General features: G+C 44.1%; 1 protein-coding gene across 8 annotated transcripts in view; it reads left to right on the top strand.

Moving 5' to 3' along the window:
- The window catches only part of PPP1R13B (protein phosphatase 1 regulatory subunit 13B), a 98,464-nt gene that overhangs the window by 37,735 nt on the left and 48,537 nt on the right, over positions 1–12,192 (top strand). For 7 of the 8 annotated variants that reach the window (XR_009355925.1, XM_059183239.1, XM_059183241.1 and 4 more), the window contains one exon: positions 3,133–3,280. Coding sequence is in view for 7 of the 8 variants with exons in the window: in XM_059183239.1 (XP_059039222.1) it covers positions 3,133–3,280 (148 nt within the window). In the remaining variant the exon portion in view is untranslated. Of the gene's footprint in view, positions 1–2,962; positions 3,017–3,132; positions 3,281–12,192 lie in introns of those variants that run through there. The other variant, XM_059183242.1, reaches the window with a different exon arrangement.

The raw sequence follows: 12,192 nt of genomic DNA, 5'->3' as shown, positions 1-12,192 counted from the left end.
GAAATGACGGAATGTATCATTAGAAGTATAAAATATGTGTAAACAAGAGCAAAAATGCATTCCAGTTTTGTTGCAACTGTGAAAGCATTAAGGCCCTTCAGTTCTGGACTTGTTTGTACTGGATCCAGGAATTACTGTTTTATTCCAAATTCTATAGATTCCAGTCCGCCTATTTCAGTATTCAGAAGCCCCCAATTCAATCATTTCCTCTTATGGGTTAGTGAGCAGAAGTAACTGTTTAACTGCTTGTAAAATTCAAATGTACGTGTAATATGCAAGAGGAGCTGCAGGGGCAGTGCTTGCTTCCTGAACAGGCAGCTTGTGGGTTACCTGCCGCAGTGCCCCCATCATCCGGTGCGGCGGGGGCTTTGTATTCCGTGTGGTTCATGCAATCAGCCGGATATTCGTGTGTCGACCACCAGGCTCGGGTACTGCTTAGGCCCCGAGGAAATGACGGGTCCCGAAGTTGGTCGCTTGGAGCCTGGTGAGCAGGGGGAGACCTGTAATGCTGTGATGCGATAAAGATAGGTGTGAGAGTGAGGGGGACTCAGAGGACGGAGGTCGTCTCCTCAGGGAGAGGAGGTGGTGACGGGAGGTTTTGCACAGGCGGTGGCCTGTGAACTGAATTTTGGGGGGTGAATTGGAGTTTGCAGGCGAGCAGGTGGGGCCCTCGGGCAGGGACAGCAGCCGGAGAGAACTTGGACTGGAGTTCAGAGAGCAAGGCTCAGCGTGTGTAGGGGCAGGCCAGGAAGTTTTGTATAACTGGTTCTGCTCTGCTGGGAGCCGGAGCTCAGCCGGTAGTCTGGAGGCCTTCTCCGAGGGCTTTCCAAGGAAATCCAGGCCCCAGAAGAGTCTCTGGGGGAAGAAGTCCAGGTTCACATGAACATTCGGCTCCTAAGTGCTCAGTAAAGAAACCTGTTTCCTGTTTATATACTAGAAAAAAACTTCTCTGGGAAAGGCTGCTGTTCAGCCTTATGGAGCTCCTGAGTATTTTAAGCCAGGGGATGACTTCATTAGATTTACATTCAGAAAGTGAACTGGCGGAGCCGCTGGACTGAGGGGACGTTGGTGGCAAGGAAACCAGTTGAAAGCTGTTACCAGTTTCGGTTACGTACCATCTGACCATCAATCTAAAGATGTTTAATTTCAAGATTTAGGAATTTAGGACACTGCTAAGAAAATAACTACTTGAACAATGAACTAAAATACTTAACTGATGGCTGAAATTTTAAGTGAGAGGAGGATTTGGGGACAAATGGAGCTTTTGTTTCTGACTTTGAGCAAAGAATAAACATTTCATAATACTGATTAAAGAAAATCTTTGGTTTAAATTGTATTTTAGGAGTAGTGTTTTAAAGAAATCCCTTCCATTATGATTGCTTTAGATCTTAGATCAAAATGGTAGGATTTTTTTTTTTAAGATTAAAAAAAAAATCCTTGGTCGCCTGGGTGGCTCAGTCATTAAGCGTCTGCCTTTGGCTCAGGTGATGATCCCAGGGTCCTGGGATCGAGCCTTCTGTCAGGCTCCCTGTTCAGCAGGGAGTCTGCTTCTCTCTCCCTCCTGCCCTTCTACCCTGCGTGCTCTCTTGCTCATTCTGTTTCTCAAATAAATAAATGAAATCTTTTTTTTTAAATGTTGGACAGTTTCTTTTATTTTTTTTTTATTATTTTTATTTATTTATTTATTTTTTTTAAGATTTTATTTATTTATTTGACACAGATCACAAGTAGGCAGAGAGGCAGGCAGAGAGAGAGAGGGGAGAAAGCAGGCTCCCTGCTGAGCAGAGAGCCCGATGCGGGACTCGATCCCAGGACCCTGAGATCATGACCTGAGCCAAATGCAGCGGCTTAACCCACTGAGCCACCCAGGCGCCCTGGACAGTTTCTTTTAATGCATGATACTGTATTTTCATGTTTAAGGACCATTTGCATTTTATTCTGATATATTGTTGTATATCCCCAGACAGTTTTTTAAACTTTTTATTTTTTTTTTTTTGAAGTAGACTCTATCCCTAATGTGGGGCTTGAACTCATGACCCCAGGATCCAGAGTTACAGGCTCCACTGGTGGAATCAGCCAGGCGTCTCTTCCTCAGCCAGTTTTTAAAAATAAATTGGATATTTGGTCTTTTTGTTACCAATTTTTAGGAACCTTTATTTATTTTTAAGATTTTATTTATTTATTTGACAGAGAGAGCACAAGTAGGCAGAGACAGAGGGAGAGGGAGATTCAGGCTTTCCGCTGGGCAGGGCTCAGGGCTGTGCTGGATCCCAGGACCCTGAGATCCTGACCCAAGCCAAACACAAACCACTGAGCCACCCAGGCCCCCCTTAGGGGCCTTTTGTATGTTAAGGAGGTTAGCCTGTTATTTGTAATATGTGCTGCGGATGTTTTTCTCTCAGTTTGTCTTTTTTGCTTGAATATATCCATCTTTTTTATAGTGCCTGGTTTTTGAGCTATAGCTAGAATGAGCTTCAGTACTCTAAGGTTATAAAAAGGAATTTACCTGATTTTATTCTAGAACTTTTATAAATTTATTATTTATATTTAAATATTTGATCTTGTATGAGTCTTTGCTGGTAAATGATATGCAGTATGAATCCAGTTTTTTTTCCCCAGATGGGAATATCAGTTTTTCAGACATCACTCATTGCAGTCTTTTTCCTTCCTCAATTCTGAGGTATCTCCTTCATCATTTACCATTTCCTGTTTCTGGACTTCATATTTGTTCCATTGATATATTTATTTACTTCTGCAGTACTGTTTTGAGGCTTTATTGTATCTGGTAATGCTAGTTTCCTTCTAATGTTATTTTCTTTTGGAATATTCCTGACTTGTTTTACATTTTAATTTTTCTACATGATTTTTAAAATTTTAACTTTATTTCTTATTTGTGTAGGTAGTCTTTACACCCAGTGTGGGGCTTGAACTCACAACCCCGAGATCAACAGTCACTGCTGTTTCAGCTGAACCAGCCATGAATTTTAGAATTAGCCTGTTTCCAAAAACTGATCCTGTAGGCATTTTGGTGTACGCGGGAGGAGTGGGAGATAGAGGGGATCGCTTTAGATTTACAGACTAATCCCTGTGATGATGACTCAGAGTTGTAGCTGTTGATCTTTTCTCTTACAGATGATATTGACCGTGTTCTTGAGCAACAACGAACAGATTCTAACAGAAGTTCCTATAACACCAGAGACAACATGTCGAGATGTTGTAGAATTTTGCAAGGAACCTGGAGAAGGCAGTTGCCATTTAGCTGAAGTGTGGAGGGGAAATGGTATGTACTAAGCTCTGTAGGGATGACTATGTACATAAAATTTAATATTTATGAAATGCAAGATTTTGCTTCTGGTTCTTAGTTATCTGTGGTAATGAGGAACTGACTAATTAAAATCACATTACTTGGGGATAAGATTTTAGATGCGTTTTGTGAAAGATGTATAATTGGACCCTTACTAGTGCCGTCTGCGATAAGTAGGGAAAATAGACGGAGTTCTTCTGTGAGAGCTTTCTTGATCTCACCACCGTCACACGAGTTCTCTGTCCTCTGAGACTGTGCAGTCATGTTTCATATGTACCGAGTTGTTCATCAGCTTTTCCCCTCTGACACTTCAAGGCAGAAACACTATTTTCTTTCTTTCTTTTTTTTTTTTAAAGATTTTATTTATTTATTTGTCAGAGAGAGTGAGCACAGGCAGAGTGGCAGGCAGAGGCAGAGGGAGAAGCAGGCTCCCTGCTGAGTTAGGAGCCCAATGCGGGACTCGATCCCAGGATGCCGGGATCATGACACGAGTGGAAGGCAGCCGCCCAACGACTGAGCCACCCAGGCATCCCGAAACACTATTTTCTTTCCCCTCCATATAAAACCTGTTAAAACAGTAGGCCCTTGATAAATATTTATTAAACTGTGAAGAGCAAATACAGTTGATTCTTGAATAACACGGATTTGAACTGCTCAGGTCCCCTTATATGTGGATTTTTTTTTTCAGTAAATATATTGGAAAATTTGGGGACATTTGCAACAATTTGAAAAAACTTGCAAATGAACCACATAGCAAATACCAAAAAAATGAAGAAGTTAGCTATTACTATAAGAACACAGTATGTAATACCTGTAACATAAAAAATACGTGTGAATCAGCTGTTTATGTTATCAGTAAGACTAACAGTCCAACAGTAGGCTGTTAGCAGTTAAGTTCTCAGGAAGTCAAAAGTTACTTGTGAAGTTTTTTTTTTAAGATTTTATTTATTTATTTGACAGAGATCACAAGTAGGCTGAGAGGCAGGCAGAGAGAGAGAGAAGAGGAAGCAGGCTCCCCGCCAAGCAGAGAGCCCGATGTGGGGCTTGATCCCAGGACCCTGGGATCATGACCTGAGCCGAAGGCAGAGGCTTTAACCCACTGAGCCTTCCAGGTGCCCCTACATGTGAATTTTTGACTGCACACAGGGTCAGCGCTCCTAACCTCTGTGTTGTTCGAGGGCTGACTCTACTGGCTCTTATTCGAAAGCTGGGCAGAGAAGATCAGCATAAATAATACGATACTGAATACAAAAATTTCCGCAGAATAGCTTGGATTCTAAAGGAGAGGTGGAATGCAGATAGGCCCTACTCAGCAGGGAGGCGATGAGAAGGCAGGAGGAGAGAAGCACACAGGCACCGTGTGCTTCTAAGGTAGCTGAGGGACTGGCGGTGAGAGAAGGTAGGCAGCAGGGAAGAAGCTAGAGCTAGCTTGACAAAGACCTTCAGTACCGGAGGATTCCTGGGGCAGGAAAACAGAGGTGGTGGCTGTGGACGGGTCTGAGTTCCGGAGGACAAGAATGATCACCTGGAACTCGCTGAGTCTGGGGTGATCCTGAGAGCATCCGAATGTGAGAGTTTAAAGGGGACTTAGGAACAATCGCTGAAGGCTTACACTTCTTTTAAGTAGCTTTATTAAGATAAAATTCACATACCGTACTGTTCACCCACGGAAAGTGTGCGATTCAGTCATGTCAGTGCGCTCAGAGTTATGCAGTGGGTGTGAGCTGTATCTCATTGTGGTTCTGATTTGCATTTCCCTAGTGACTAATGAATGATATGTAGTGTCTTTTCACGTGCTTATTGGCCATTTGCATATCTTCTTTAGAAAAGTATTTATTTAGATCCTTTGCCCGTTTTTTAATTGAGTTGTCTTTTTTTTTTTTTTTTTTAAAGATTTTATTTATTTACTTGACACAGAGAGGGAGAGGGCAAACACAAGCAGGCAGAGCAGCAGTTAGGGGAGAAGCAGGCTCCCCACTGAGCAAGGACCCTGATATATGGGGCTCGATCCCAGGACCCCGGAATCGTGACCTGAGCTAAAGGCAGACACTTACCTGACTGAGCCACCCAGGTGCCCCAATTGAGTTGTCTTATTATTGAGTTATAAGAGTTTTTGTTTTTAATTGAGGTATAATTGAAATATAACATATTCATTTCACATACCTAATGATATTTGTATATATTGTGAAATGATCACTTTAGTAAGTCTCATTAGCACCCATCACTACACAGTTACAAAAAAATTTTTTCTTATGACGAGAACTTTCAAGATCTATTTTTTTTAGCAACTTTCAAATATGCATCACAGTATTATTAACTAAAGTCACCATGCTGTACAATACATCCCCAGTAAGAGTTCTTTATATATTCTAGACACAAATCCCTTGTTGGGTATATGATTTTTAAATATTTTATTCCAAAGTCTTTGCTTTTAATGTTATCCTTAGAATTCAGAGCAAAGATTATTTTTTTAATTTTATTTATTTATTTATTTGACACAGAGAGAGAGAGAGAGACAGACACAGTGAGAGAGGGAACAGAAGTAGGGGGAGTGGGAGGGGGAGCAGCAGGCTTCCCACCAACCAGGGAACACGATTCGGGGTTCGATCCCAGAACCCTGGGATCATGACCCGAGCTGAAGGTAGACGCTTAATGACTGAGTCACCCAGGTACCCCCAGAGCAAAGATTTAAGGGCACCGTGAGAGGAATTTGACTTTGATAAATGTTGGAGTATTACTAAACCAGAGGTAGGAGGGTAGGTCCTCAGTTATCAGTGATAGCACTGATAACAGTGACGGGAAACTGGCCATGGGGAGGCGGGACAGTTAAGTAATGACAGTTTGTTGGGGGACTGCTCTGAGAGCCTGATCATTGTCTCACTGTTGCTTCTTCCCCAGCCTCTTAGCAGTCTTGTTCATTGTGACTTGTTACCACTTCTAAGTCTTCACCTCCCTCTCCCCCTCTTTTGCCTTCTCTGGGAGGGAATAATCTCCTTCAGCAAGTATCATTGCCCCAGAAGGTCCCTGGCCATTGAGAATGCTGGTCCCTCTCACAGGAGTCTTTTGGTTGGTGCTGTCCTTGTCTCCAGGCCCGCCTGAAATCATACCATGTTATTTTACCTCATCAGGAATGAGGTAAGGAGGTAATGACCCTCACAGCAGAGGGTCCCGGCATGCTGGCCACTGTATTTGCCTTGGCTTTTGTGTAAGCGCTTGTCATTGTCTAGCTCTGGCTCCCTTTGCTCGCTAACTTCTGTTCGTTCTTTGCTTCTCCTCCCTTCCTTGAGTCTCAGCGGGTGTTAGTGTACCTCTCCTGCGCTGCCATGCTGTCACAGTATTTATCAGAACAGAACACGGTAGTTTTTGTATCTCTCATTGGACTACAGTTCCTGAAGGCAGGAACTTGTCTGTTGGCTTCATATTTCCCTCAGTAAATTCTTAAATCACTGAATAAAACAGACAGCAAAGCTGGGTCTCAAAGAGATACTTTCTGGTGGGTAAGATTCAGAGGAAGAGGGAAAGCACTTAGAATAGCCATTCTCTTATCTTTTTACCCTAGAGAAACTCTTACAGAAATTTTCAGGTTTCAGAGAATCCTTGCATGAAAATTCTCACATCTGCAGCTTGTCTTGTATGAGTATGATCAGTGCGCCAGAAGTGTATGCTCCACTGGCGGTGTCTGTGCTTTGGAGAAGGGAGTGTCTCTGCAGATCTGTAGAGTGGTTTGCTAGCGCTGCCGTAGCACGGTACTACGGCCTCGGGGACTTAAACACCAGGCGTTCATTCTCCGGTCTGAGGTCAGAGTGTTGATAGGCTACGATTTTCTTGAAGCCTCTCTCTTTGGCTTACAGATGCCACCTTCTCTCTGTCTTCCCTCTGTGCATGTCTGTGTCTTAATCTCTTCTAGTCTCTTCTTCATATGAGGACACATTGGAATCAAGCCCACCCTGGTGACCTCATTTTTACTTAATACCTCCTTAAAGATCCAGTCTCCAAAGGATTGCATTCTGAAGTTCTGGGGTTAAAAGTTCTGCATATGGGGCGCCTGGGTGGCTCAGTGGGTTAAGCCTCTGCCTTCGGCTCAGGTCATGATCTCAGGGTCCTGGGATCGAGCACCGCATGGGGCTCTCTGCTCAGCGGGGAGCCTGCTTCCCCCGACCCCCACCTTTGCCTGTCTCTCTGCCTACTTGTGATCTCTCTATCTGTCAAATAAACAAAATCTAAAAAATTTTTTAAAAAGAGTTCTGTGTATGAATTAGTGGGGCGACACAGATCAGCCTATCACAATCTGTCAGGTTGGCTAGCTTATCATATTAGCCTGCCGTACCTGTGCTTCTCTCCCACCCAGGGCCAGCTCTATTGTGAACTAGGTGTGGAGGTAGAAACTTCAGCTTTTCCTTTTGTTAAGTTTCCTACTCATTTTATTTTTGCCTTATCCAAGAATGCCTGAAAATCTTACCATAAATTCCCATTATGTGAGACACTGTTATGTAACATGCAAAGGGCAGTTTGGCTTCCCCTTTCACTCAAACATGATGTTGTAGGGAGCCTTTATTATTTAAAACAAGGGCAGTGAAGCTTAGCTTACTTTTCTTGAAAATAATCTTTTCTTTGAAATTTTTAATTCATAAATGGAAGCAACAAATTTGTTAAATAACTGACTTAGGACAAAATTGGATTTAATTGTTATAAAGTAATCCTCAGGGGTGTCTGGGTGGCTCAGTCAGCTGAGTGTCAGACTCTTGGTTTTGCTCCAGTCATGATCTCAGGGTCCTGGGATCAAGCCCCATGTCAGGCTCTGTGCTCAGTGAGGAGTCTGCTGGAAATTCTATTTCTCTGCCTCTCCATCTGCTCCTCCGCCTTCTCATGTGCTCTCTCTCTCTAAAAGAAAGAAAGGAAATATTTTAAAAATATTTTATAGGCCTGTATACATTAAAAGTGTTACTTTTTTTTTAAAGATTTTATTTATTTATTTGACAGAGATGACACGTAGGCAGAGAGTCAGGCAGAAAGAGAGCGGGGGAAGCAGCCCCCCCCACCCCTGAGCAGAGAGCCTGATGGGAGGCTCGATCCCAGGACCCTAATATCATGACCTGAGCCAGAGGCAGAGGCTTAACCCACTGAGCCACCCAGGTGCCCCTAGAAATGTTACTTTGAAAACTGATTTACTTCTTTAAAGTTTACTTTGTGCTTGGGTTTTTTGTGCAAATAATTGTGTGCAGAACTTGAGCTAAGCAAACACAGATATCATCTTCAACTGAGATGAGACCGTTTCTGTCTTTGCCCTGATGTTTGAGGAACAAGATACGGCTGGCCCGCGCGTGCAGGACGGGGGAGTTAGCAGCGCAGACATGTTACGTTGCCGGGAGTGGCAGGGTCCTTCAGAGAAATGTCGAACTTGTCTGGGGCAGAGCAATACATCACACCGTGCATGTTTGATTAGGCTGCAGCCCGTCAAGTTCTCTCTCCGTCTCAAAGTCCACTTCTCGGGGTGGATTTAGAGAAAGTCCACTTCTCAGAGCGCATTTAGAGAAAGGTTTCTCGTGCAGCCATACGCTCATGTTGACAGTGAACAGTGCTGTTGTCGTCCCGTCATGCTGCCGGGTCACTGCCTGGGGGCCCCTGGTCTTTCTGATTTCCTTCCTCATGTCCAGCACAAGCAGCAGTGGGAATATTTCAGTATTTCCTTTTTCCCCTTCAACTTGAGATAAAATTCGCACATCATAAAAATCACTGTTTGAAAGTTGTGTAGCCATCGCCAAACTCTGTTCCTTTCCCTTCCTTCCTCCCCTAGGCACTGGCAACCACTGTATGGCTGGCTGCCCTCGGTGTTTGACTATTCTTAGTACCTCCTATATGGAATCATGGAATATGTGGCTTTTGGGGCTGCCTTTTCCTTAGCATAATAGTTTCAAGGTTCATCCATGTTGTAGCACATCTCAGTACTTAATTTCTTTGTTTGGTTTGGTAATACCGATTGTATGATAGACCATGTTTCATTTATCCATCAGCAGGTGATGGACGTTGGGGTAGTTTCCACTTTTTGGTTGAGAGAATGCTGCTGTGAACATTCACATGCAAGTGTTTATGTGGGCACATGTTTTTACTTCTCTTCAGTGTAGGCCTACGTTTAGAATTTCTCTTGTTTGGGCACCTGGGTGGCTCAGTGGGTTAAACCTCTGCCTTCAGCTCAGGTCATGATCTCAGGGTCCTTGGCTTCAAAAATTGCCGCTTTGGCCTTTCAGGAATGTTTGTAAAATGCAAACTCTAATAAAATACAAAACAGAAAGGTATAATTAATAATTAAGCAAGAAATTACGCCAAAGTGGCACCTGGGTAACTCAGTCCTTGTATGTCTGCCTTTGGCTCAGGTCATGATCCCAGGTCACAATCCCATGATCGACCTGGGATCGAGCCCCACATCGGGCTCCCTGTTCAGCAGGAGGCCTTCTTTTCCCTCTCCCACTCCCCCTGCTCGTGTTCCCTCTCTTGCTGTATCTCTCTGTCAGGTAAATAAAATCTTAAAAAGAAAAAAGAAATCACCCCCAAAATATGAATAGTTCACACTACAATTTACTTTTCACCTACCCAAACCACATTTGTTAATGTTAACAACAAACAGTGGGGGTGGAGATAGCTCCACACTTGACCATTGTGAGGAGTTTAATAGGTATTTAGAGGTATTAAACTCTTCAGAATGAGAAATTCCCTCCCATTTGCTATTACAGAGCTAGAGGACATAATGGGTCTTACGAATCAGTTGTCGGCATGTAAGGAAGTGTCGGGGGACTGTTTCTGGAGAGAGGCTGTTGTCCTCAGCCGTAGTCGTCCCTCCACACTTCGCAGCACTCAGCATTTGCCAACTGCCTGCTGGAGAACCGGGTAGTCGTTGGGGTGGGGGGGACCTGGCAGGCACCACCTTAGCTCGGTGGGCGAGCCCAGCATCACGGGCTGCGGGACCCATCCCGGTCATGGGGACGGCACGCACACCCTGGTGTGGTGAAAGGAGAAGGTGCCTCAGCTCGGTGGGGTTCTCCCCCAGCCCGTCCCCTCCGTCTCACCTCGGGAGGAGAAACATTAGACAAGTCAGCAGGAGGGGCATCCTATAAATGACCTGACCAGAACTCCTCACAACTGTCAAGGCCATTAAAAAAAGGGTGGAGGGGGATGAATGAACTGTCATTGACCAGCAGAGACCCAGGGTTTCAGACAAATAAATGCAGTGTCATTTTCTGGTTCTGTTCCTGGAACAGAAAGAGGACATCAGGGGAGAAACTGATGGAATACAGATAAAGCCTGGAATTTAGTTAACAGTAATGTACCAGCATCAGTTTCTTAGTTTTGACAAAGATACTGTAGTTGAGATATTAGCATTAAAAGGAATGGGTGAGGTGAGCTCTGTACAGTCTTGGCTACTTTTCTAGAGGATGGCAGTCATTCTAAAGTGAAAGTTATTTTTATATATTATGTAGACAAAAAAAAATCTGTAAGGTACAAAGGAATAGATTAAGATTTACAGACCTTTAGGGGCACCTGGGTGGCTCAGTGGGTTAAGCCTCTGCCTTCGGTCTCAGGACCCCGAGACCATACCCGAGCCGAAGGCAGAGGCCCAACCCACTGAGCCACCCAGGCACCCCTGTTTTTTGTTTTTTGACAGAGCAGTCACAAATAGGCAGAGAGGCAGGCAGAGAGAGAGGGAGAAGCAGACTCTCCACTGAGCAGGGAGCCCGATGTGGGGCTCCATCCCAGGACCCTGAGATCATGACCTGAGCTGAAGGCAGAGGCTTAACCCACTGAGCCACCCAGGCGCCCCTAGAAGACTCAGTTTATAGAGATTTTGGATCTCCCCAAGTTTTATTTATAAATAAATGAATATGATTACAGTCAAAAGCCTACATTTAAAAAAAGAACTTGATAAGCAGCTCCTTTAAAAGATAGATGAGGGGGCACCTGGGTGGCTCAGTGGGGTAAGCCTCTGCCTTCGGCTCAGGTCATGATCTCAGGATCCTGGGATTGAGCCCCTCATCGGGCTCCCTGCTCAGTGGGGAGTCTCCTCCCTCTCTCTCTGCCTGCCTCTCTGCCTACTTGTAATCTCTGTCTCTGTCAAATAAATAAATAAAATCTTTTTAAAAAATAAAATAGGAGCACCTAGGTGGCTCAGTCTGCCTTCCGATCAGGTCATGATCCCAGGATCCTGGGATCGAGCCCTGCATTGGCCTCCCTCCCAGCTCACAGGGAGCTTCTCCCTCTCCTCCCTACTCATGCTCTCTCTCACTAGCTCTCTTTCTCTCCCTCTAATAAATAAAATCTTTAAAAAAAAATAAAAAATAAAAATAAAAGATATATGAGAGCAAAGGGCCAAGCAGAGCCAAGACAGTTTAGTTTTAAAGATAAGCCACGTGAGGGGGCCTCAGCTGGCAGACGCAGTGATAGAGCAGTGGCAGTGAAGACGGGCATTGCGTGGAGGAGGAGTGACAGCCCACAGAGCAGAGCAGAGCGGAAGAGACCGGGGCCGAGGGGGCCTGAGCCGGCCGGAGGTGGCGATCACCCGTCTCCAGGGGAAGCAGACTCGAGGGAGCGTATAATGCTGGGACAATTGATGATTCAAGGATGAAACACAAAATCAGATCAGTGCCATAAAGACAATGAAAAGCAATACTTTATAATTTGTAGGAAAAAAATATGGACTATACTTTTGACCTTGGAGTAGAAAGGATTTATTGTACAAAAAAATTTCAAAATCAGAAGAGATTGATAATTACTTACATTTAAAATTTTTAAACTTCTAACAGAAGACACCAACGAAACTAAAAGACAAGCCTATTTTCAATATAACTAACCCTGGATTAGTATCCAAAATATAAATAGTTCTTCAAATAACTAAGAAA

Source organism: Mustela lutreola, chromosome 7 (genome assembly GCF_030435805.1).
Source record: "Mustela lutreola isolate mMusLut2 chromosome 7, mMusLut2.pri, whole genome shotgun sequence".
Classification (NCBI taxonomy): domain Eukaryota; kingdom Metazoa; phylum Chordata; class Mammalia; order Carnivora; family Mustelidae; genus Mustela; species Mustela lutreola.
Note: the sequence above shows the minus strand (reverse complement) of the source record. Positions and strands in the feature narration are given on the sequence as shown.